A 27,910-nucleotide genomic window follows, 5' to 3' on the forward strand; every position below is an offset into this window, starting at 1 on the left:
ATGAATGTAGATGGCTGCTTCCACACTATAGTGATCTGTTGACTAATTGGTAGCATAATGTTTCCAGAGATAACAGTTTTGAGTAGAGAATGACCACTGAGATACTTTTTCTTTAATGGTTTATGTTTAATGGGCTCAATATATTTTTTCCTTCAATAATTTAAACCATCAATAATGCCAATAAATAAAGATTATGACTTATTAAGGGAAACCCAACACCATAATGTCAAATCATTAAATTTCTCTTGGATTTTTATAAGATGATGTATGATAGAGTTGCTGATTACCCTGTAACTTATTTATGAACTTACTTACCAACTGGGACTGGACATCTTTTGTGTTTGAATACAGTCTTGATATATTCCCAAATAATTTGCGATATTATAAAATTAGGATACACCATACAATCAAAATTACACTGCTTTATACCAGAAAATAAACTTATTTTGATGAGGACACTAATTTGAGGTAATTCACACACTTTCTCACTTTGATCATTTATTTTGTTTCACCACTAAGAATGACGACATTGTTCAGGTAGTTCCTGCACTTTTTTATTTGCCACTAAATCATAATGGTTAGAGTTTTGATACAGGAAATTAAATATCAGCACAAATAACATAATAACAGCATTATCAGTTTCTGACGCATGGTTATTTTTCCAATCCAAATGCAACTAAATACAATACATTCAAATAATTTGTTGAAGAGTGAAATTCTATTTCCTTACAATGGCAGCTTAATATGAGAAATGGAGTATGTAGGGTTTAAGTTTTCTCAAGGAGCCTCTTAAAAAGAAAGGGGGTTCATCCTATAATCAGGGTTGTCTATACTCTGGTAGATACGGTATTTCCACAGGCTTTCATCATGGCACATTTTCAATTTCACTTAAAGTGCATAACATATTTTGATTCTGCTTATCTTACATGTACCATACCATTCCATCCCCCCCCCCCCCCCCCCTCTCTCTCTCTCTCTCTCAAATTGTGGACATGTTCATCTCTGCATCACCTTGTCACTTTTTTTTTTTTTTTTTTTTTTTTTAAAAAAGGAGGGGGCCACATTGAACAACAACATTTATGTCAAGCGTATGAAACTACGAGGCAGCGATTTTGAATAATCAGAACTTGTTCCAATGAAGGCCAAAAAGAACAATTATCAATTCTGATAAATTTCATAACCATATTTTTATAATTTGTAACAACACAGGAAACAACTGTCCTTCACTACTTCGTTTACCTGATGGCAATGAAGTGCCACAATCCTACTTCTCAGTTGTATATTGGAGCTACAAGTTTTGCCAGCCCGCAATATCTTTTCCAGTGTAAAATATCAGCACTGTCCCTCTAACACATACTGTCAATGTTTGCCTCACAAGGTCTGATGCTAAAATTACTCACTGACTTTATAAAGAAGGCACAGAAACAGCTTGCCAATCACCATCACGGGATACTAACAGCCTTGGTTGTATCAAAAGGAAAATTCACTTCAGGAAACTATAATTTAAGGCAAATTACTGACCAGTACTTACCTTCAACAGGAGACACAAATTAAAGTACAAGGAACTGTCCTAGCTTTTTGAACTATTAGTTACTGAATTTGGAGGAAAGACAGATGGGTTGGGGAAGGTTAAAATGGAAGGACTGGTCATTCAGACTGTAGGATAACGGTGTTTTAATTCACAATCCTCTAAAACTGTTCATCATTGCTACTAATACTGCCAGTCCTCAATATCTGTATCAAAATAAACTGACAAGAAGCAAGCACGTTAAACAGATCTTTTGCATTATACTTTTTACAAAACTACTAGGGTCACATGGAAAAGCAAGGAAAACTATTTGTAGCTTTCAAAATTATTGGTTCCTTCCTCAGGAAAGTTAGAAAGGAGGGGTTGTCACTCAGATGGTACCTTCACCTATTGTGAGGGTGAAGATAGATTTCTCTCCTCATCCTCTCAACAGGTGGGTCCCTCTCATCCTGAAGTCTGAAAAACAAAGCCATCATTTCTGGCTCTGCAAACCTACCCCTCTTTTTACCCTAATGAAAGCTACGAAGAGTTTTTTCACTTTCAAATGTGTCTATTAGCTGTACTGGAATTCTGCCTCCTGATGTAAGAACTGGTCAGTCATTCTCAATTATATTGGTTGTGAAGTAAACACGTTTACTTACGTTCTGATGATATCAGATCTTCAAGGAACTCTCCATCAAAACCCATTGGCACATCTGAAACAATGGAATACATTTACAAGCCTTAGTGAGAGAGAGAGAGAGAGAGAGAGAGAGAGAGAGAGAGAGAGAGAGGGGGGGGGGGGGGGGGGATTTCTGAGAAAGTAATTTTTTGTAAGATACACATATACTTCACAGGGAAAGTTGTGCTAAGTGACACTTTGGTTGTCAAAGATCACTTAAAAGAGGTAGCCTCACCAGATATTATACGGGATCTTAGTTCAGCTAACCAAGAAAAAGTTAAGCTGTTCACATTCTGTTTTACTTCCAACAATGACGGTGCAGTCCATTTATGTTCTTGATTCATATAAAAACGATTAAAGATGTCAATGGGTTTTAAAAATGGCAATACTTATCCAATTGAAGAAAAACTCAATAACATGGATATTCATGGTAATAAAAGTCGCATCACTTAATAACAAATTATCCACAGGATGATACCTTTTTAGTTCGTTGTTTCATTTGGAATTATTTTCAGTGCAAAACAATGAAACTACATCCCTTAAATAATACCACACATAAGGAGATTAGAAGCATAGAGAAGCCAGTTTCTCTGTATAAACAACTTGCTTTATTCACCACACATTGCCAAAGTTTCTCTAATACAAATGGAACAGAAAAAACATCGTTTGTTGGATGCTACAAGTTTTAAACATAATCTAATGTAATGTTGAAGCCAGAATAACTGTGAAGTCACAAATTTCCTTACTAAACCATAATTTAGAATAAATATGTTGTTGGTAGAGTTACCACTAGACCAGCAGGATAGTGGGAAATTCAGAATGGAAAGAAAGATTTCCATATCATCAAATCTAATGGTAAGGAGAGATGGAAGATGGGGTAACATCCAACCTTCGGACAATGAATCACAAATATAGATTAATTAAGAATAAGGAGGTATGCCAAATAAATTAAGTAGCAAGAGAAGTAAGTTTATTCAGCTACATTCAAAGGGGCAATTACTTAACAAAGGTATACAGGCAAACAGCAAAATGTGTTTCATGCACTGAGAAGGCAAAAGAGAAACTAAATAAAAGTATTTGGAAATGTCTTCAAAGCATGTGAGAAGACAATGAAAATTTGAGGGTCGAAAAAAATGAGAACAATATGACATGGAAGAAACAAAACCATGTGGGATGAACACCAGAATTAATCAGTTAAGATTACATCAGCAATGTCTAGAGGTTAGTGTCCTAGTTACTGAAGTAGAGGCCCTAACTTTAATTCCTAGTTAATGTATTAAATTTTTCTACATGCGAAATATCTGGAACAGTGTCCGCTCATCCTCACACAGCCAAACAACTATCTGCATTATGAAACTGTGCAGATCATAAAATCAAATAAAGGGTTTTCACACCATGCAGGGAGTCCCATAAGTGTTTTCTTCAGTCAAGATGGAAGATGGCACAATAGCTAACAAGACACAGAATATTCTACAAGAATATGGGTATTTCTTTAAATGTTTATATCATTCAAGAGATTAATAAGAAACACAGGAGGTTAACAACAACAGTCTGGAAGTAACACCAGACAAGATGAATAAAGCCATACTGACGTATGAACAATGGAATGGCACTGGAAAATTGTAAGTGTTTAGTGGTAATACTTTAAACTGAAGTAAAAATAACACAAAACAAAAATTCTTTACAGAATCTTTGCAGAGTAAGACAATTCACCAAAATTGGAACAAAGTCTATAACTAAGTTATTTCGCAAGAAAGGAGGTAAGTCACAAAAAACTACAGACCTATCAGTATTCTCACTGTTATACACAAGATATTCACTAAAACTACCTCCAACCACATAGTGGTAACTAGAAGGCAGAGAAACAGCAGAATTTAAAAGCTGATATAGCAAGTCAACAATTCCATTACCACATTTATATCACCACTTGGCTCCATTCTGCCCTCTACCTCATACCACCCATCCTTTGTTGCCGTCGTGTGTTTTATCACCTCCTCTTGTGCAGCCACATATTTCTCTACATTTCTCCACGTTTTCCTTCTTCCTTTTCTTATCCACACATATTACCAACTCAGCCCAGTGTGGTCAAAATTATCCACCTGGCTGCTGCAGCACACATTCCACCTGCATACAGCTATAAGATCATATCCCATGTACCTGCTGCCTCTCCTTGCCCCAACACCCTCTCACTACTTGCCAACCCTTCACCCCAATCGAGATGCAATGCTGTCACAACATAACAGAGAGAGAGAGAGAGAGAGAGAGAGGCGGGGGGGGGGGGGGGGGGGGAAGCTTCGTAGAACAAAATTAAAGGAATGAGCCAAAAGCCGGCAGAGTTCTCACTTGTTTATGTGCTGTTCAACATTTCAATGCCTTTACTATTTATCTTTATCTGTTATATTACTTACATTTCACCAGTGCTAATCATTACCAATGTAACAGCTTAACACAGCAACTGCAAAACTAGGCCTGAATATCACTATACTAAGACTAACATGCTTCCTTAGAAAATTTTATTTTTAATGTGTCCTGATTAATCAATATTACAAACTGTTTTATTGATATACAGTGAAGATCTGGCTAAAAACGTTATCAAACCTCCCATAAACTTACGCCATTTATTGATTGTCCATATTTTGGTAATACAAGGAAGATTAAAATAAACCAAAAGAATTAATATACATTAATTTTTATTTACACTTTTTTTTGCATACGACATACAGTATCACTATTTCATCACCTAAAATCCTACTGTCATTTCTTCCTTCATGGCACTCCTCCCATAATACGTCATGTTACCCATTCGTGGCATCATATATGCCAGCATTTTTTAAATCCTCTCACTATAATTCAATTGATATTGCATTCCAAGTAGCAAGGATCTATTGGCCCAACATGAATGCTCAGGATTTCTTTGGATTCCCTCCTGGAGTGAAGAAATGGTCTCCTTGAAGCCACTCGCTGCAAAGCAGTCACTGGTGAGCCTCGAAAGGGCTATTCACAGTTATGAGGTCATAGATCGTGTCACCAGGAATTACCCAGTCTGTGTTGTTCTTTGACACCACAACCTTAACTTTCTAGGTGAGATGTTCACCGAAAGAATCCACCATGAACATTTTCGTCCTATTCAGTAAAGAGAATTTAATGACTCAAAACTTTTATTCTTGGTTATTTATTCATTTTTATTTGTATTATATGCTAGTTTTGTTAAACTAGATGTTCTTTCTCCCATTTTGTTTCCAACAACCTTCAAGCAATCTAAGCATCAGGTCAATATGGCACTGTGGGTCCACCTGGATGCAAACAATTCTTTTATGCAGAGACAGACCAACAGAACAGAAAGTTACAATGGAAGCACCAAATCATTTGCCACCCAAGCATTTTCTCAATGCCTACAGAAATATCTTGCAGGCAGTTTGTCTTTTGGTATGGTTTTCCTGTGAAGAACACCATGGGGGCAGCTTCCATCTGCCAGCACACACACTATTACTGTTACTCTGGCATTTTCATTGCTGGAACTTCTTAAAGTAACATTTAACATCCTTAACACTATGTTGTTTGGTGACACCACAGTGGTGTCTTATGCGTAATATCGCTCAGTGGTTGGCAAAACCACAGTGGTATTGTGAGCATAGTATCGCGCAGTGGCCAACGACAGCACTTTAGTATCTTTTGCATTCTGTTGGTGTTTTGTTTGGGTAACAATAGAACACACGTCAACAAGTTTTTTGTTTTTATAATTACTTGTGCCCTTTCATCACGGCAGACAAAAGAGATGATACAATTATTTATGATGAATGCATGGACATCTTGTCTGATGTTCTAGATAACTTAACTGACTGGGAAGAAGACATTGGATATCAAAAAATGAAAGTGAAGCAGAAATCACTGGAAGATAGTGAAATAAGCCAAGAAGAATTCAGCGAACACTACGGTTGCCAACTGATTTGGATGAATCCGATGAAGAAGACCGTGCACAGTGGTCAGACTGATTTACCGAGGACCAATAATAAATTTGAAGGGCTCCGGGTCCAAACATATTTCCAAAAGATACACAGAGCGTTGAGGGTATTGTAGAATTATATATTTGGCACAATCTATACAAATATATTAGCAACAAAATCAACAAGTACTATAGTCAACACTGCAATAGAAGGAAACTGGGACCCACACTTAGAAAATAGTTTGGGCTCGCTATCCTTACGGTAACTGTAAAAAAAGCAAGGATCGATGATTATTGGTCAACGAATCCGTTGATACACACCAACATTTCACAAAACGATGTCCCACAATCGATTCAGACAAATATTATCATTTTTACATTTTTCCGACAACAACAATAAACCAAATAAAGCCGACTAGCCTTTCAAAGTGCAATTCGTAATTTATTATTTTTCCAAAAAGTTTAAAGAAACTCTTAATCTAAGTCAAAACATCTAAATTGATGAAGGAATGATACCGTGGCATGGATGATTAAATTTTAAAGTTTACAGTCTGTCGAAAATTACGAAACATGGCATACTCATTCGGCTGTTGTGCGATTTGAGTATGGGATACATTTTCTCATTTGAGATATATTCTTGTGCTGAGCAGCCTTTAGCAAAAACAGTGATGGAATTAGTGACACCTTCTTATGGAAAGTGGCATCACATCAATATGGATAATTATTAGAACAGTGTAGGACTTACAGAGAAGTTACTTGAAATGAAAATTCGAGTTTGTGGGACAATACGGCAAAAAAGAGGATTTCCGGAAAAATTAAAGTGTGCAAAAGTCAATGTGTTTGAAGCTTGTCATCAGCGGAAAGGTGAAGTACTTGCACAGGTATGGAGAGCTTAGAAAACTAAAACAATATGAATGATCTCTACAATACATAATGCCACTTTGATTGACACTCAAAGAAAATGTAGAAATACCAATTACTCAATAAAAAACCTGAAAGTGTATTACACTACAACAAATACACTCCTGGAAATTGAAATAAGAACACCATGAATTCATTGTCCCAGGAAGGGGAAACTTTATTGACACATTCCTGGGGTCAGATACATCACATGATCACACTGACAGAACCACAGGCACATAGACACAGGCAACAGAGCATGCACAATGTCGGCACTAGTACAGTGTATATCCACCTTTCGCAGCAATGCAGGCTGCTATTCTCCCATGGAGACGATCGTAGAGATGCTGGATGTAGTCCTGTGGAACGGCTTGCCATGCCATTTCCACCTGGCACCTCAGTTGGACCAGCGTTCGTGCTGGACGTGCAGACCGCGTGAGACGACGCTTCATCCAGTCCCAAACATGCTCAATGGGGGACAGATCTGGAGATCTTGCTGGCCAGGGTAGTTGACTTACACCTTCTAGAGCACGTTGGGTGGCACGGGATACATGCGGACGTGCATTGTCCTGTTGGAACAGCAAGTTCCCTTGCCGGTCTAGGAATGGTAGAACGATGGGTTCGATGATGGTTTGGATGTACCGTGCACTATTCAGTGTCCCCTCGACGATCACCAGTGGTGTACGGCCAGTGTAGGAGATCGCTCCCCACACCATGATGCCGGGTGTTGGCCCTGTGTGCCTCGGTCGTATGCAGTCCTGATTGTGGCGCTCACCTGCACGGCGCCAAACACGCATACGACCATCATTGGCACCAAGGCAGAAGCGACTCTCATCGCTGAAGACGACACGTCTCCATTCGTCCCTCCATTCACGCCTGTCGCGACACCACTGGAGGCGGGCTGCACAATGTTGGGGCGTGAGCGGAAGACGGCCTAATGGTGTGCGGGACCGTAGCCCAGCTTCATGGAGACGGTTGCGAATGGTCCTCGCCGATACCCCAGGAGCAACAGTGTCCCTAATTTGCTGGGAAGTGGCGGTGCGGTCCCCTACGGCACTGCGTAGGATCCTACGGTCTTGGCGTGCATCCGTGCGTCGCTGCGGGCCGGTCCCAGGTCGACGGGCACGTGCACCTTCCGCCGACCACTGGCGACAACACCCGATGTACTGTGGAGACCTCATGCCCCACGTGTTGAGCAATTCGGCGGTACGTCCACCCGGCCTCCCGCATGCCCACTATACGCCCTCGCTCAAAGTCCGTCAACTGCACATACGGTTCACGTCCACGCTGTCGCGGCATGCTACCAGTGTTAAAGACTGCGATGGAGCTCCGTATGCCACGGCAAACTGGCTGACACTGACGGCGGCGGTGCACAAATGCTGCGCAGCTAGCGCCATTCGACGGCCAACACCGCGGTTCCTGGTGTGTCCGCTGTGCCGTGCGTGTGATCATTGCTTGTACAGCCCTCTCGCAGTGTCCGGAGCAAGTATGGTGGGTCTGACACACCGGTGTCAATGTGTTCTGTTTTCCATTTCCAGGAGTGTACATTAAAGAAGTGGATCAGGCAGACCAATGTTTGAGTTATTACCCTATACACAGAAAAACTACAAAATGGTCAAAAAAAGGTTTGCATGTACCTCTGTAATTTTGCCTTATTTAATGCATTCTGTACAGGGCAATATAAGAGTCTCTGAGTTCATCATTTTTTATTGAAAGTGTCCAGTTTGTGGATAAAAGATCATGTAGCTGCTTCTGAGCAAAACTTGGAGGTTGCCACTACATCGCGTACATCTCATGATCCGATTGACAGACTTTCCGGTCACATAAAGCAACACCGACTTATACTTATTTCCTAAATGAATAAACGAAAACGAAGAAACTGCCATGTATGTTCTATATATACAGGGTGAGTCACCTAACGTTACCGCTGGATATATTTCGTAAACCACATCAAATACTGACGAACCGATTCCACAGACCGAACGCGAGGAGAGGGGCTAGCGTAATTGTTTAATACAAACCATACAAAAATGCACGGAAGTATGTTTTTTAACACAAACTTACGTTTTTTTTAAATGGAACAACGTTAGTTTTGTTAGCACATCTGAACATATAAACAAATACGTAATCAATGCCGTTTGTTGCATTGTAAAATGTTAATTAGATCCGGAGATATTGTAACCTAAAGTTGACGCTTGAAACCTCTGATGTTCAGTTGCGTGTTGTAACAAACACAGGCCATGGTCGGCGAGCAGCACCTGCAGGGACATGTTTACAATGACGACCGTGTTTACGAGTGTGGCTGTAGTGCACTGTTGTGGTTTGGTCTAGGTGTCGCAGTGTCCGCATGTAGCGCTTGCTGCTATTGTTATTCTGCATTCGTCTCCGCATGCAGACCAAATGTAGTACATCGTGTTACCAGACGTCTGTGGTAGTGTAGTGTTGTAGGAACTGTGACCATGGTGTATTCGAACTCTGAAAAGGCGGAGATGATGGTACCTGGACAGAGAGCATCCAACATTGCAAAACATCTACCACTAACTGTATGCAACAGGTGTGGTCGTAGCACAAAAACGGGTCCGTAACAGGCCCGTCACAGGAGAAGCAGGTGCAGTTGGTGTGTTAGCTGCTGTTGCCATGAACCCACACATGAGTACACGGGACATTGCGAAAGCCGGTGGACTGAGTCAAAGTAGTGTCATGCGCATACTGCATCATCACCGCTTTCACCCGTTTCATGTGTCGCTACATCAGCAATTACATAGTGATGACTTTAATCATCAAGTGCAATTCTGTCAATGGGCATTAACAGAGAATGCGTTGCAGTTCTACCTGTTTACCGATGAAGCGGGTTTCACAAACCACGGGGCAGTGAATCTACGGAACATGCATTACTGGTCCGTGGACAATCCTCGCTGGCTCAGACAGGTAGAGCGACAGCGACCGTAGACTGTAAATGTATGGTGCGGAATCACTGGCGACTACCTCATTGGTCCTCACTTCATTGCAGGGGCCCAAACAGCTGCAACATAAATCGCGTTTCTACAGAATGATCTGCCAACGTTGCTCGAAAATGTCCCACTGGAAACGCATTGACGTATGTGGCATCAGCATGATGGTGCACCTGCACATTCCGCAATTAACACTAGGCTGACCCTTGCAGGGTGTCTACGTGGACAAGAAAAGAAAAAAAAAAAAAATCTCGGATTTTTCCAGGATTTCCCGGTTAAAAACACAATTTATCCCGGATGAAAATACAATTTCTCCCGGATGAAATTACGTATAAAGCGGGTGAAAATACATCTGTGTTAAGCAACAGTATACTTTCCCTCGGGCTGTAAAAACTATCAGTCCTTTGAATAGTGAAGGTCTTATACCGGCTGAGGACGTCCCAGCACTTAAGGAAACAGGAAAAACAATTTGTTTGGAAAGATGTTTGATGCGAGACAATATAGACAGATTTTATTTTCGTATTGCGAAAGTATATACACAAATTCCACAAGTTACAGCACGGTAGCTTCCGAAGCCTTAAAAAAGAGATTGCGTTGAGCGATGCACTTTTGTCAGCCAGTCATAGCTCATGTCACGTGATCTCGCTAGCGAATGACGGCAGTTATTCAGAGCACGAGGCCTGCGAGAGAGACAGGCACGATGCGTACGTTACGAATGTGGGCCGAGCTCGCTCAACTCAGCAAAGTGCGTTTCTACACCGGTTAACGTAACTAAATGTGTATGTACGAACGTGAATTGCATCGACTATTGGAATCCACTATTATTAGTCCTACAATGATAGGAATCCGCAGGCCTACTAAAAGGCTCTAATTTGGCAATTAAAAATCATACCAAAATGATTATCAGTTGCGTAAGGCACCACATCTTCTATGAAAGGAGAACTGTTACGAAGAAGAGACTAAATGCTGTAAATGAACGGTTATACCATTTCTATCGAGAATTGATTTTAAATTTTGTTGCACGAACAGTAATCAGTAAGACTTCATAATAACGGATTCCAGCACAAGATGAAATTCTCGTTAGTATGCACGCACCCGGTTGCGAGTTAACAGATCTAAATACACATTTTGCCCGCTGAGTTACGGGAACGAGCGAGCTCAGGCCGTTCTTCGTGACGTACGCGCCGCAGCCTGTCTTTCTCGTGGGCCTCGATCAGTGCATAATACATGTTATGTATTCAACTACTAGCAGCATCATTGTTAAGTAGCACGACCATACAAAGACGAAAGGCTAATTGGTTAAAGTAATGTAAGTACACTATATCTTCACGAAAAGCTAAACTTTCACATATAGTATTGGGCATTAACAATGTTTTGCTACTTTTTCTCGAAGGGCGTGGTTAGGCAGGAACCTAAGAATGCTTCGGAAACTAAACTACTGTATTTGATGTATTTCATACATATACTCTCGTATTACGCAAACATGCAGTCCAAATGCCGATGCGAATCAAAGATCTTTCCAAAACGTGTTGTTTTTTGCTGGATTTCGTTTCCTAAAGTGCTCGGAAGTATAAAAACCCTAAACTTTCCATAAGCCATTTTCCAATAACACTATTTAGTTTTTATTTCGTGATTATAGCTGCAGCGATTTAGGAGAACCATCACAAAGTTAAGTTTATACTTAGCTGTAGTCGGTGTCATGTTTTCTCGACGAGTGATGCATCAACTTTTACATTGTTTTTATTCGAAACTCTGAATATACTGTACAACATTTAAACACCCACTGACATAAGGCTGCGAGCACTCACAACAAGGTCTAGGGATCTTTGAGAGCATTCTGCGTTCTGCCTGACTGGGACTGGAGTGGCAATGAAGGATGGGACAGAATAGGAGTCACCACGGTGTCAGCTGGTCAATGCAAAGCGATCCAGTGACTGGATGAAGTGGGAAGAGACATCGCTGCGAGCTGAGGAGGCGAGGTGAGATGACCAAGCCAGCAATCTATCACACGAAAGACGAGCCATCGCTTTCAGCAGCTAATATCGTTACATGCCTGTTCAAAATCCCAATTCTGTGAAACGCCGTAATAATACAGCCGCTGTTACCGTGATTAAATACAAATAAAACAATTGCCGTTTATACATTCAATGCCAAAAACTATAACTTGGTATATGTAAAGAGAAAAAAAACGTCGAGACAGTATTACAGGAAAATACTAGCTGGCAAATAAATGGTAAAGAAAACATTACGTAAGTTGGTCAATAATTAAAGAAGAAAAGTCTGGAGCAAGAGTCTTGAAATACGAGTTTATTGAGCCGAGTAGCATGTTCTTTAGATGATCTTAGACTACCGTGTAGCTAGCACGTTTCGGGTTTTTTTGTGCTCTATCTTTGCAACAAACATTGGCAAATACAGAAGCAGTCACTAGAGCGCACTCTGCAACATCAAAGTTCTCCAGCCATCGGATCACGCAAATCTTCAAGAGCAAACGTTCCGATTCGATGGTCCAAATATACAGAGCTAGTCTGGGATGGAAATCTTTAAATAGGTTTTACAGGGCATGTACAAACTGAATTATCATCCAGAGTGTTTCCTTTACTGCTGACTTGATTAGCAGAAAAATATGGAGAGGGAGCTTGCAAGTACGTCAAAGAACAGCAAGAAAACATAACGCGAAGACAACAATAACAGCTGAACAGGGTTTATTACGTTTCTAGGTACGGAGGGATGCATAAAAAGCAACATTATCAATGTACTGGAAGTCAAGTAAAACCATAATTTAAAATTAAGCGGGTAAATCATTCCTCTACAAGTAAATCAACATGTACGCTGCTACAGAATCTAGACTTTAAATTAAAATTGGTATATGTACAACAGAAGGTCTACCAAGTCCTAAAGCACTTCGGAAATTTTACACACAGTAGAGTGCCTCAGCTGTAAAATAACTGGGAGGCCAAGTCGTTCGTAATCGGCAGACTTCATAACTTAGTAATTGTGGATGGAAGACGAGAGCAAGCAACCAATAGCAACCAACAGAAAGAGAAAGAGAGAGGAGGAGGAGAAGCCTCATGGTAAGAAATAAGCTAGAACGAAAAGGTGGCGAAGCCTTCAGAACTTTGGTTGATGAGCGCGGTGGCCTTAATATCTTTCGTCTTTATAATTGAGGTGCTGTTCTGTACATGTAAAATTAGCTAGAAACTTGCAACAGATTACTGGAGTAAGACTAGTTGATACGTTTTGTCATTCATAGTTTCTTAAAGGGTCAACAAACGCAGCACTACTAATAATATCGTAATTAACGCCGATTGTTGCTTGGCAGAGACAGTGTTGTCAAACGTGCCTCGTTCGATTTTCAAATCACACAGTCTGTCAGTAGTCAGTGTGCTCGGCTCACCTGTTGAATTCAGTTCTGCGCACGTGCGGGGCAAAATTTTATAAACTGACAAGGTAGGTAACACTCATTGTGTCATATTTCATTATACATAATAACGAGGCGCAGCCTTATTTACATCCACCGTTGTTCTTTCTCGAATAAAGGTTGCCCACCAACAACCACTGCGACTGCGCCATGACGATTGGTTTTCAAGATAGCTGGCTGTCAGATCCAGCATTCAAGGACTGGTTGGTGAAAGTACCTACAGATCTTTATAGTGCTAAATGTGGATTATGTCCAGGGACCCTCATTAACATCCGTACTATGGGAAGATCGGCTCTTACAAGTCACATGACAAAATCCAAGAAGCACGTCGCGAAACAGCTGCCATGAGAAGCACAGCAAGTTTGTACATCTACACCCGACCAGCGGCGACCACTTCAACCCAGCAGACAGATTCTACTTCCACTACAACACCTGCGGATTCAGCTGGGTCAACAACAGCGGCGTTGGCAGCTGGAATTGTTGCGCCTCCGCAGAAGGATGTCACTGCAATGTCAAAATCCGTGGATAAACTGAGAGGAATTGATCGGATGGCAATAAAGGACGAAGTAACAAAGGCGGAAATACTGTGGTGTTTGGAGTGCATTGTTTCACACAAGTCACTGCGTAGTTCTGCGAACGACGTGTTGCTTTTCCCCGCAATGTTCCCCGACAGTGAAGTAGCCAAGAGCATGCGTTTACAAAAGGACAAAATCGGTTATACCGTGCAATATGGACTAGCTCCCTTCTTTGAGTCTGAAATTAAATCTGACCTCGTAAACGCATCAAGGACTGTTGTTTGTTTTGACAAATCCTTGAACAAGGTGTGCAAAAGAATCCAGATGGACATTTTAGTGCGTTATTGGGACATTAAAAAAAGTCTAGTGTGCACCCGTTACTACGCATCGGCTTTTCTAGGCAGTTCGACGGCAGCTAAGCTACTCGAGTCCTTCAAGAAAAAAATTCCCGGCGAAGCAATGAAAAAACTTTTACAAGTATCGATGGACGGCCCTAACGTCAACTTCGCGTTCTTAAGGGAACTTAAAAAATTTTTGAAAGAAAATGAAGGAGTAGACACCGTTTTACTGGAAATTGGAACGTGTGGGCTTCACATTGTTCACGGCGCCTTCAAGTCCGCAATTCAAGAAACACAGTGGATGATAATTCAGTTTTTATGTGCCTTCAAGTCCGCAATTCAAGAAACACAGTGGATGATAATTCAGTTTTTATGTGCCTTGTACAATCTTTTTTAGGATGTCCCTGCCAGAAGAGTTCTGTATATTTCGACAACGGAATCGGAACTGTTTCCCTTAAAGTTTTGCGCGATCCAGTGGCTGGAGAATGTGGGAGTTGCTGAGCGAGCTCTAGTAATACTTACGTTTCTGCGAATATTGTTGGAAAACTGGAAGAAAAAAACAAACCAAAATGTGCTAGCGACGGAGTAGTGGAGGATCACCTCAAGCACAAGCTACTTGGTCCGAAAATTGCCTTTTTCAAGACTTTTGCTGGAGACTTGACACCTTTCCTAAAGGATTTCCAATCCGATTGGCCGCTAGCACCGTTCCTCCACTCTGCTTTGACAGAGATAATGGAGACAACGATGACATGATTTGTCCAGCCGACGAAGAGTTCGTCTTCAGTTAATTTGGACAAAGAATCCAATCTTTTGGGTGTGAACCACGTCAAGATTGGGTTCACCGTCAAGAATGAATTCAGAAAGTGCAGGTCTCTCACAGTCCTTGAAATCGCTAAGTTCCGGAGCGAATGCAGAAGAGGAATGATCAAGCTTGTGTCAAAGTTGATGGAGAAATCTCCCTTACATTTTAGGTTCAAAAAAATGGTTCAAATGGCTCTGAGCACTATGGGACTTAACATCTATGGTCATCAGTCCCCTAGAACTGAGAACTATTTAAACCTAACTAACCTAAGGACATCACACAACACCCAGTCATCACGAGGCAGAGAAAATCCCTGACCCCGCCGGGAATCAAACCCGGGAAGCGAGAACGCTACCGCACGACCACGAGCTGCGGACAACACTTTAGGTTGACAAAAGCTGTAAGCTGCTCTGATCCCACAATAGCGTGCAGGGAGGCTGGTCCCAAAAGATTTCATTCCTTTCTACAGATTTTGGTGGAGGGCAATTGGATGAACGGTGTATGTGCCGATAAAGCAGAAGCGCAATACGCTTCTGTTGTAAAGAAGAACTGCAAAACAAAATTCGAAACATTCAACAAAAAGGAGCAACGGCTAGACGAGTTCTGGATGAAATGTCTCAAGAACCAGAATGCAACGTGCCACAAGCTGCAGAAGGCAATGGAAATCGCGCTCACGGTGAAGCAGCTGCGGAGCGAGGATTCTCGGTGAACAAAGAGTGCCTTTTCGAGAATATGAGGAAACAATCTGTAGTGAGCAGAAGACTGGTGTGCGACGCCGTCAAGACACACGGCGAAGTCCAAGGAGTGCCTAGTCCCTTATACACTCTGTAAGAAACTCACGAGATCGATATGCTGAAGACCTCAAAAATCGAAACGACGAGTCATCCATACATCGCAACAGTGTTTCAAATTACACCTACACATACATCACTAACTAAAATACAAAATGATTCTGTTGTCCTAAATGCACTGAAATCTTGCTCTGCAACTAACTGATGGTTGAAATTAAGTTTCCTAGTCAATTAAAACTGTGTCATTTGTGGACTAACGCACAATATCTACCTCCCATCAACTTAATGAGATGCTGCCAATGACAATCCCCTAAAAGCTTCTTAGACTGTGATGCAAATCAAACAACAGAAAGAATTTTTGAACACCACAATGTGCTACAGACTTTCACTGCTGGGTACATCAACAAAGGTGATTGTTGTGGCTTTAGAGGAACCTCAGCGACATACAACAGATGCTTTATGTTTCCATCAAAGAAGTTTTCATCATGTTACGTGGTTATGCAGAAATGTATGAAAAGAGTAGTAACTTTGTGGCAGGCAGTGATGGTCTTCAGCCTTAACAATCAGAGAATTAAAATGTCTAGATGCATTCCCAACCAAATTACTGGCACACTATAAAATAGTCTCAAGCTGTTGCAGATACAACCTGGAGAGAGTTACTCTCAAGCAGAGTCTGGTCATGAATAACGATGATTGAAAATGGTTTCTTTCACTTTTGAATACAGAAAAATCAGAATAGGGAAGGCCTACAAGAGAAATGCAGAAGTGTATGTATCAGGCATTCTTCAGGACAGACCTACATTTTAATGAATTTGTGGACCGGTGTATTACGATAAAGAAGGCAATCAAGGTTTTTCTTTTACTGGAATTTCTATATTCTTTTGAGAAGCTTATGACATTATACCAGCCTGGTGTTGTATACTGCCTTCTTAAAGTGGGTTTGTTGTACGGCCTCCACGCCTTGCAAGTTGGACAAGCACTTTGCAGATCTAGACACATGGCCACTGCTTTGTCACAAAAACAAAAAGGTACAGCTTTGTTGGGTACTATTATGACATTAAATATTGGTAAATGGAAAGGTCATGTGGCTAGGGCCTCCCATCGGGTAGACCGTTCACCTGGTGCAAGTCTTTCGAGTTAACGCCACTTCGGTGACTTGCGTGTCGATGGGGATGAAATGATGATGATGATAAGGACAACACAACACCCGGTCCATGAGTGGAGAAAATCTCCAACCCAGCCGGGAATTGAACCCGGGCTGTTAGGCATGACACACTGTCGTGCTGACCACTCAGCTACAAGGGGCAGACATTTAATATTGGTGGTGAACTAGCACAATACATTTGTTGCCAGTTTATAACTGCAAATTCTGGTTATCTTTTCCATTGTTGGATTTAGTATCTGCAAACCTTTTTAATATGATGGTTCTCAGTCAGTTGTTCTATTTTTGAGTCTTCCCCATCTATGGTCAATACAAAACGTCTAGTTCCATAATGGTATTGCAATGACAATATCAAAGATTGCAAAAGAGGTGTCCTAACTGTTGCCCTTAGCATAAAATCTGAAAATGGCATATAAATAGAATCAGTTTCAATGAAACACAATGTTGGCTTTTGCAGAGTACAAATGTATACTGTCTCACACAATATTCAATCTTAAATCCATGCGACATCCTCTGATACATTAATAATAAAAACAATTCATCATCTGAAATCAACAGTGCAGAGATAAAGCATTAACAGATATGTGTAAGATGGACAGTCTCTAAGAAAATTACTTTCTTTGCAACTACTCTCCCATGACAACGAGGCAAATAGAAAGATAAAAAAGAGGGCATGTCGAGAAAGCGTTGAACCACTCAAAGTTTCCCTATATCTACGGGTCTGCAAAAACATTAAGTTTACCGTGAAGTAGTATCACTACAATAATGTAATTGAAGCAGTTTTTGAGCCTCACCAGTGCCATCACCAGATACAACATCACTGAGAATGATATCGGGCTCCAACAATTCCATATCCAATTCTACGTCTAGGTCTAGTTTTGGGTGTTTGGGTGGTCGCCCTGGACCTCTACGACGTTTAGGGCTTGATGGTGACTGAGATACTTGTTCCTCCTGTAAATTAGTTATGCATATTTAAATACCCCAGATAACTTAATTCTTTGTCTTATGTAACTAAAAAATTAAGTTTACAAACACAAGTTACTTTGAAAAATAAAATTATACAAAAAGCAAAAGCATTGAGAACTGTCAAGAGCAAGGAGGCAAGGAGAGGTAACAATAGAACAAATTTTTGAATATTTCAAATAAACAGAGCCCTGTATAAGTTATTCAGAATTAAAGGCACAAGGAACATGTATTATTTCAGATGCACAGCAGTTCACATCCCATTCAATATGGTTTATAAAAGACTGTTCAAAGAGACTAAAATGATTGGTTCTATGTAGTTGAACATACATTTGTAAGTCTACGTAATTATTTATTACGCTTTAGAGAAAATTATAATTACCTGTGTAGTGGCTGCCTGCCTAACAGGAACTTTGGCCATTGTTGTTGGCAATGTGCCCTTCTGCGGTGAACTGCGCAATCTTGTTGTACGAGAAGCAAGAGCAGTACCAGCTAATGTTTCTGGTGGTGCTTTCATAGCTGCTTTGTATGCTTCTAACTTTTCACGGGCATCTGTCAATACCTGCTCTTCAGTCATTGTCCCACTGGTGCCCTAATTGTTAAAAATTTTAAACAAACTCTTAAAACACATCTGACATGAACTAGTGATACAAAAACTTATCTAACAGCCAATTTGGCAATTCGATACTGGAATGGAAAAATGACAAAAAATATCCCGAGTAAGACTAGAAACAAAAATGAAGTAAGTGAAATGTCATAAGGATGATCTTTACATAAAACACACAGCCAACTACAAGTTTCAGAAGAAGGGAAATGTTTCAGAGGCAGCTGCCAGTCCTTTCTCATCCAGCATTTTTCAAAATTTTTTAGTTAGCATTTTCCTCGTCCACCTAGTAAGTTATACCATACATGTTTGAAGAAAGAAAAATCTAAGTAATTGTTATAGATCCACAAAGGCAAACCAAATGAAAACACAGTTCTATTAAAATCCACAGCATTTTATCAATATGCTGTAAGCTAACAATACTGTATAAATCCCGAGGGTCCAAAGGGTGGGATAGATTAGAATTCTAATTAGTATCACAACAAAAGTGTAAATATGACAATTGACCAAGCATGGAACAGGGCATGGGCATGTACACCCTACTCCCCTCCCCCTTGCACAACAAAGAAGCCCAAAAACCATTCTCCATATGAAACTGATTGCATGAGCAAAACAATCTTGGATTCCACAGGGACTAAAGATACTGCACCCTTACTTTAAAATTCCTGTGCCCCATATTATGCAAATATCCTAATAAAGCTAATAGTTATAGGGACCTCATCCCATTTTAAGTAATAAGAAACTACTGTACATGCAATCTTTGTAAACACCAGTAACAAGTACGCTTTTTCCAATCTCAATTTAATTGAGGACGCTTGTCAGTATAAAAATTTAAATTACTTCTAACATTCCATCCTGGATTTTCCATTGTTTCATTAAATTACTTCTAAACTAGTTATACTGACTCAATGAGCTATACTAACAGCTCTTGTTATTACTTGCAAGTATGTTGTTCACAGCCACAAAATTACCTGTTCCACATTGTCCATGCTTTCTTCTTTAATGTTTGGCTCCTCAATCTTCCTGTCAACCAGAAGAACCGATATAGGTCCTATAGAAGATTTAAGGTGTATTTGATATACGGGTTTACCAAGTGGATCCTGCAAAAGATTGCAATGTTTCCTCTTTAAATTTCTCTCATTACATCAAATAAGTTACAATAGAAGAAAGGGGTAGGTCCTCAGAAGAGAGGGAAAATTCAGAGGAAGTGATGGTTACAAAAGAAATATTGCATTACTGCATACTGAAAAGTCAAAGCAGAACACCTGGCCAATTTCATCTCAAGTCATACAGGTCAAGAGTGTATGCGTCACACCACTATTTCAAAGTTTGCTGAAAGAAAAAAAATATATGCTGAAGTTCCACATGATACCTCTTCAAAACTGCAATATTTCGGTTTTCTGATGATTTCTTGAAACACTACAGACCTCTAAGTGAGAGTATTTGTGAAAATGTTTTAATGAAAGGGAAAATTGGAAAACTGTAATAAAGAAACCAAATATGATTCATACATACATACTTCTCCTCCCCCCCCCCCTTTTTTGGAAAAATAAAGTACGAAAATTTGTAACTTTCTGCAAACTTCAAAATTATGTTTCAAAAATGTGAACAGTCAAAGGATGTCAACTGCCTTGAGAAATGATGAAGTGGAAAGACTGCTAACTGTCAGCTATGATAATTAATGTATGAAATTCTTAAACTGTCAAAATTTATGATTATTTAGAAACAATTTTCTCCAAAAGCCCCACCCTAAACTTCCTAAAAATTTCATGGTATGTTAGTTGATCATTGTACTTCGAGGATGTACAATCAGTCAATACTTTCCTGTACTAAACGTGAGATTTTTTTTTACATGTATCTAGCTCTATTCTCAAGGTCAAAAAGTCACGGACACTTAAATATTTAAATTGATTGCTGATTTTAAATAAATGTCATCCAAAACTGATATTTCTGAATCAAAATAATTACTTTACTACATTATAAGGGAGTGGGAAAACAATCCATAATTTTATACAAAAGCATTTTATAACAAAAATGAGATAGAATACTTATACCCATTTTTCTTTTTATGATATTATTCACAAATTATTATTGTCTTCTGTCATGATTTTACTTCATGACTCCCCATAAATTAAAATTGCCTACGATGTAACAATCAACACTTCACTGTTGAAGAATTCATTTGTTTTTCTCTCTTCTTTATCTGCTTCTCACTGAACTTTTATAGCCAAGCTGAAGTTGCATGCGGATAAGGATGATCCAACAAGAGCAGTACTTGGGAAATGGGAACTGCACACTGATCTTTTGATGATGGCCATTTGAAAGCATTAGCAGGACCATGAGGTATCATGGAGGAGACAGTTATATCTCGCAGCTCATGAGAGAGACTTATTATCTGTCCCACCCACATATGATAGTCACACACACACACACACACACACACACACACACACACACACACACACACACACACACAAGAAATGAAAAGTCTTCTAATGTAAACTGTGGTCACTGCATTTCATGCACAATAATAGACTGCATTTCAAGGAGAGCCATTCTTGCAATATGTGTGCTACTTCGGGAAGCAACCCAGTAGTGACTTGACTGACTTCCTACCATAGGCTTCATAGCAGACCATTCTTCTCTTTTTTACACGGAATTTCCTTAAGGTATTTTCATTTAGAATTAAGAGTTTCATATTTGTTACCAAGGTTGATATGGTGTGTACAAATCCAGGAGCATCTCTTATGCACTAAAGAACCAAAGAAACTGCTACACCTGCCTAATATCGTGTAGGGGCCCCGCAAGCACGCAGAAGTGCTGCAACACAACGTGGCATAAACTCGACTAATGTCTGAAGTAGTGATGGAAGGAATTGACTCTATGAATCCTGTAGGGCTGTCCATAAATCCACAAGAGTACAAGGGGGTGGAGATCTCTTCTGAATAGCACGTTGCAAGGCATCCCAGATATGCTCAATAATGTTTATGTCTAGGGAGTTGGGTGGCCAGTGGAAGAGTTTAAACTCAGAAGAGTGTTCTTGGAGCCACTCTAGCAATTCTGGACATGGGGGGTGGGCGGAGGGGGGGGGGGGGGTCAGTGTCCTGATGGAATTGCCCGAGTCCATCATAATGCACAATGGACAAGAATGGGTGCAGGTGATCAAACAGGACGGTTACGTATGTGTCACATGTCAAAATCGTATCTAGAAGCATCAGGGGTCCCACATCACTCCAACTGCACACACCCCATACCTTTACAGAGCCTTCACCAGCTTGAACAGCCCCCTGCTGACATGCAGGGCCCATGGATTCATGAGGTTGTCTCCTTACCCGTAAACATCCATCCACTTGATGGTATTTGAAACAAGACTCGTCCGACCAGTCAACATGTTTCCAGTCATCAACAGTCCAATGTCGATGTTGACAGTTTCAGCGAGGCGTAAAACTTCGTGTCGTGTAGTCATGAAGTGTACACGAGTGCACCTTTGGCTCCGAGAGCCCATACTGATGCTGTTTTGTTGAATGGTTTGTGCGCTAACACTTGGTGATGGCCGAGCATTGATATCTGCAGCAACTTGCTGAAGGGTTGCACTTGTCACATTGAAAGATTCTCTTCAGTTGTCATTGGTCCCATTCTTGTAGGATCTTTTTTGGGCCGCAGTGATGTCTGAGATTTGATGTTTTACGGGATTCCTAATATTCACAGCACACTCTTGACATGATTGTATGGTAAAATCCCCACTTCATCGCTACCTTAGAGATGCTGTGTCCCACTGCTTGTGCACAGACTTTAATACCACAGTCAAACTCATTCAACTTGATAGCTTACCATTGTAGCAGCAGTAACCGATCTAACAACTGCGCCAGACACTTTATGTCTTTTATAGGCACTGCCGACCACAGCGCTGTATTCTGCCTGTTTACATATCTCTGTATTTCAATACGCATGCCTATACCAGTGTAGCATCAACAGCTTCATGCTGAAGATTAAACCTTATTGCAAGATGTTTGCAGAGAACTGTTACCCCATCACATTCACTTTTTCCATGAACTGTTGCTGAAAATATCCATTTATCTGTAATTCCTGTACTACAGTATTGACCAAGCTCAAAGCTGAAAGCGGTTTTTAAAATGAGATGCTGCACCATCAGTCACATACACATGCTTAGGAAATGCTTGGCCTCTAGCTGCTATGTCATCAATTATCAATACTGACAGCATAGCGTGCATGTGCACTCTCATGGATGAGATAATCACCGACAACAGCAAAACAGAGCGATCTTCTAAGGAAGTGTGCAACACGTGTGAATATTGATACCTGTGATGTGTGCCAATGGTAACTTTGAATTTTCTTCTGCAAGGCAACAGACCAAAATGAAGAACTGATATGTCAGTATTCTGGGATGCAGCCTCTTTTCTACTGCTATGACCTGTCTCTGAATTCTACAGATATGATGGTGAGCTATTCCTTTCAGGAGCTAATGCCTAACCTCTGTAACAAACTTCTCTGGCTCTAGTGTCTTCTTCACCAACTCTCCACCCTCCCACAATACATAGGTTACATTGTTGTCAGTATCCTGAAGGTGTAATGCTTCTTCAATAGTCGTCACTTCAGCACCAGGACACACTGCACACTCCTGCAACCAGGATTTATCTTGTGGCTCTTGACATACACACAAAAGCATCACATCCATCTCCATGTACTTCTTTCCGTAACACTGCTTATGGCGAAACAAAAAAGTTTCAAATTAGTGCAGTAAAAACTGTGCACAAGTTCCATCACTGGCTGGCATTTTACCCATTTTGAACGTAAGGAGTACAATTTTGTGAGACCAGTTAATTCAGGTTCTCCTATTTCTTTAGGAGATGCTTCTCTTATTGATCTCATATATCTTTTACCTTTTTAACCACTTTCACTAACACAGATAACATCAGCCTGGTTAGGACTTTGCCTGCTGCAATGTTTGCCATCACTTAGGTAATATTCCAGAGTAACAGTAACCATACCATCTTGACCATCTTGCAACGGTTGCCCAGAGTAAAATCTGGGCATGCCCAAATACCTTTGTAATTCTTTATTTTACGAGCTTTTGAAATCAAATAATATAGGCAGCAGGTATGTATTTCTGTATCTGCTGCTTAGAATAGCTGATATCAGTGCCGGGAACTGTACCTTCTCAGTAATGGTGGCTGCTGAGACAGTAGTATTTAGGTTTTGAAACCACACATCACGTTTCGTGCACATATCACTATCTTCAGGTTCAGTACCATGTACATCTGTATCACACAATTCACAAAGTTTTGAAGATGTTGCTTGTGTAAAAATTGTTTTGATTCTTCCCTTTTCTTTGCATACTGTTTTCTTCTTGGGCTTCTTACCATTCCTGGACGTTTATGAGGGGGTATAGTAGGGGCTACAGCAGAAATGCTAATGTTCAATGCATCAACAACTTCGCACCCAGGAATATGAACATCTGCACTGTCTTCTCCAGTTTCACATTCAGATGATGGTGATCGTTCAGATGGGTTGTCAATAAATTTCTTCTTGTAGTGACTGTAGCAATTCTTGCACAATGGATACCGTTACTTGAAGACCATGATATTTCTGCAATACTTCTGACAGATTTCCAACAACTGTGAAGTTTTTTTCACTTTTCTTAAACGCCACCTTCTTGCATCTTTTTTATAGTCCACACACCTCACTCTTTGACTACCGTACTTCCTCACTGACATATCAAACAAAAAGTTCAACCCAAACACAAATCTTGATGCAGAATGGTTTATGTGCAAGTTCTTACTTGTTTGTTACAAACAGAAGAGCACTGTAAACAGTGTTGTCAAAATGCATATTTTAAACTAGAAGTTCAGTGATGTGAAATATGCAGAACATTGAAAAACTTTTTCCAGTTTACACAGAAAAATATTGCCCATACATAGAAAAATATCACCCAATGTGTTCTGACTAACATATGAATCAAACAATATTTTGTTTAATTCTCAAAAGTTTTTGAGTAAATAACTTGTAAAAATGCAATTTTTTTACATTTTTGGTAATGAATATTTACATAATACAGATAGTTGGAGCCGAGAAGATACTGTTTATAATTACGACAGTAGTATCTGGTAATAAGACAGAAAAGATAGTGTTCTGTGACTTCCCAACTAAAAAAAAAAAAAAAAAAAAAGTGGAAAAATTAACTTAAATTTTTAAGTTAAAGGAAGCCCATAAGTGTGCGGGTGTATACTGAATTTCAACACACTAAGATGGAGCTTTAATGCAAAACATCTGCCAGGTCTCCAGAACGTTTGGTTTATTAGTTATATATTTTTGTTATCTACTGTTTTAAGAGTTATTTACAAAATATGCATTTTTCAAAGGACTGTACCATTTACAGAAATGAAGATAAAACGAAAATACTTTATTTCTGAACACTTATGATATAGAGGTCCAATAGATATTTTTTCCAGAGAAATTCATGACCATGAGGTGAGGTGACAGATCTGTGTTATTTGAGATGAATTCACCCAACTGACTTAATTACAGTACCTGTGCCTTATGTTTATTGTCCTGAAAAGTGTGATACCCTTCTGCTAAGTACGATATTACTGCAATCCCTAGTGTCCAATTCTGACAACACAGTGAGAACACTACAATTGTAAAGTGCACATTACGAGATGCAAATCCAACAGAGGTGCAGTAACAAACCATGACATTCTCCAGAAGAGAACCCACTATTTGTGGCTGCCTCTTAGGCCACATGCTATGTGAGTGACAGATGTGGCCAACAGCTTCAGACAACAAAACATGATCACTAGTATAGCTATGGAAGTGGCCTAGGTTGGTGGTGTCCAGCTCGCTGCTTGTCATCCGCTACAACAGGCAACGTCTGTGTTCAAATGTTTTTGAATCTTGTTGCTGCAGCACGAGTGATAGTGACAGCGCCAACTACAGCTAGGAGTCTTCTCTGCAAAGCACTGAAGCGGACTTGGCGGCTGCTATTAAATACTTATCATTCAATTTAAAAACTATCAGCTGAAAAAATTTGATTCTTTCACAACTTACAGCTTGATATCTTTGCTTGATAAACAACTGAATTTCTTTAAGTTATTCGTCATAATTATTGTGCTGCAGGAAACTCAGTAAATGACTGCACGGAATTTGCAGGTGCAAGAAATGCACTGTGTAGACTTTGCATATAGTTCAATTTAGGTCACAAATTTCTGCAAATGGAATGTAGTCAACATATCAAAATTGTACTTAAAGTTGGGAACAGAATGATACCTCTCTCATTTCTCAAGATTTTGGATGGTATATGTGGTGGATGGGTCACACGTGGTGTACGGAATTCCATTCCTGTTCATCACAAATCATGTGGTCCTAAAAATAGTCAATTTCATGAATAGTTCATACTGAAACGAGTTTTTTTGAAAATGGCAGCACACAAAGGGGATGTATTTAGTCATATGATTAACACTCTAAATGTTTCGGTCAAACGTCTGAGTGGATCAAAAACAAGACTACACACACACACACACACACACACACACACACACACACACACAAAAGGTAATTAAGGAAAACTTAAATTGTCATTTGAGAAAAAAAAATTAAGTATTTTACGAACAGCTACTGCTAGCTATGTAGATGAACTGTCAAACAGTTCACCTCTTCAAGGCCTATCCATTTTGTGAATAGAAACATCCATTAGTGTGAGGTTTAACTGTCAAGACAGCTTTCTTCAAATCAAGTACTACATTTAGGACTGTTTGAGAACAGATGACTTTAGAAGGCAAATGATACGTCAATAAAACAACGCTTCCTGAATAACACTTGAAAATGAAACAAATTGACCAAAGGTTTTGTGTAATGGTTTGTCTGATAGGAAAAGCCTCCCAGTGCTGGGATCGACTTTTTGAAATCACCTACATGGTTCTGTAGATGAAGATCCCAGCTATCACACACAGCAGCCATTTGCCCTGGTGGGCCCTCATTTCTAAGCAACTGACAAGAAAATTTGGTATTTTGCTTGATGCTAAGTAGTGTTACGAAAGCAGTAATACATAGACTGGTTGCTGCTGTAATGGATAGGTCAACATCTTCACATGCAGAAGGTTGTGGGTTTGAATCCCATCATGTGCATTAATTTTGTTATATTTTAAAATCTTTACTGAAATGACTTTGATCATTTTTTTTTTTCATTGTCACATTTTAACCACCATATGATTTTTCCACTTTTTCTTTGTATCAATTATTTTTACACTCAGAATTTATGTAAACGCAGATTTAATTGTATTATCTGTTATAATATTCAATTATTTGAAAATGCTGACCAATTGGTTACAAAACAAAAGATATTTATTTATATTGACTGTGCAGTGGTGTGAAAAATGTATTTTTCATTACAAGACGTGCATTTTTTGGCATGGTAATCATAAAAAAAACCCACACACACACACACACACACACACACACACACACACACACACTAATTCCTATTGCTCTATGGACAAAATAACGCAGATGAAGATTTAAATGACATAAGGAATAAAAAGTTATTAAAATTCAAGCAAAATAAGGAATAGAAATAATTAATGCAATAACATGGCTGAAAAAAAGGGATGATAAAATGGAAGAAATTAAATCAAAATTAATACATATAATCATTCAAATAACATGAACAACGATTTTAAGCAGAACAAGCATCATATGAAGAAAAATGAAAGCAAATGAAGAAGTTGATATGATGATCAAAATGATGTAACATAGGAATAGAAATTAAAAAAAAAAAAGAAAATACATTTAAACCAATTAAATGAATAAAAACAGTGATCAAAGTCATTTCAATAAAATGATAATTAAATCTAAACACTCACCTGCCTCCGTAGAAATGTTAGAACATGTGAGGCAATACTAACCTTACGACTTATCTTAGAAGAAAGATTAAGAAAAGGCAAACCTACGTTTCTAGCATTTGTAGACTTAGAGAAAGCTTTTGACAACGTTAACTGGAATACTCTCTTTCAAATTCTGAAGGTGGCAGGGGTAAAATACAGGGAGCAAAAGGCTATTTACAATTTGTACAGAAGCTAGATGGCAGTTATAAGAGTCGAGGGGCATGAAAGGGAAGCAGTGGTTGGGAAAGGAGTGAGACAGGGTTGTAGCCTCTCCCCGATGTTATTCAATCTGTATATTGAGCAAGCAGTAAAGGAAACAAAAGAAAAATTCGGAGTAGGTATTAAAATTCATGGAGAAGAAGTAAAAACTTTGAGGTTCGCCGATGACATTGTAATTCTGTCAGAGACAGCAAAGGACTTGGAAGAGCAGTTGAACG

At 39.6% G+C, this 27,910-nt stretch overlaps 1 protein-coding gene across 1 annotated transcript in view; it reads right to left on the reverse strand.

The window, feature by feature from the left end:
• The window catches only part of LOC124546674 (transcription factor E2F5-like), a 73,917-nt gene that overhangs the window by 5,629 nt on the left and 40,378 nt on the right, over positions 1-27,910 (reverse strand). The window contains exons 5-8 of the mRNA XM_047125055.1: positions 19,548-19,676; positions 18,355-18,564; positions 17,804-17,960; positions 2,170-2,223 (exon numbers count right to left, since the gene is read on the reverse strand). Coding sequence (XP_046981011.1) covers positions 2,170-2,223; positions 17,804-17,960; positions 18,355-18,564; positions 19,548-19,676 — 550 coding nt within the window. The remainder of the gene's footprint in view (positions 1-2,169; positions 2,224-17,803; positions 17,961-18,354; positions 18,565-19,547; positions 19,677-27,910) is intronic.

The sequence above is a fragment of the Schistocerca americana genome, chromosome 1 (assembly GCF_021461395.2).
Source record: "Schistocerca americana isolate TAMUIC-IGC-003095 chromosome 1, iqSchAmer2.1, whole genome shotgun sequence".
Lineage (NCBI taxonomy): Eukaryota > Metazoa > Arthropoda > Insecta > Orthoptera > Acrididae > Schistocerca > Schistocerca americana.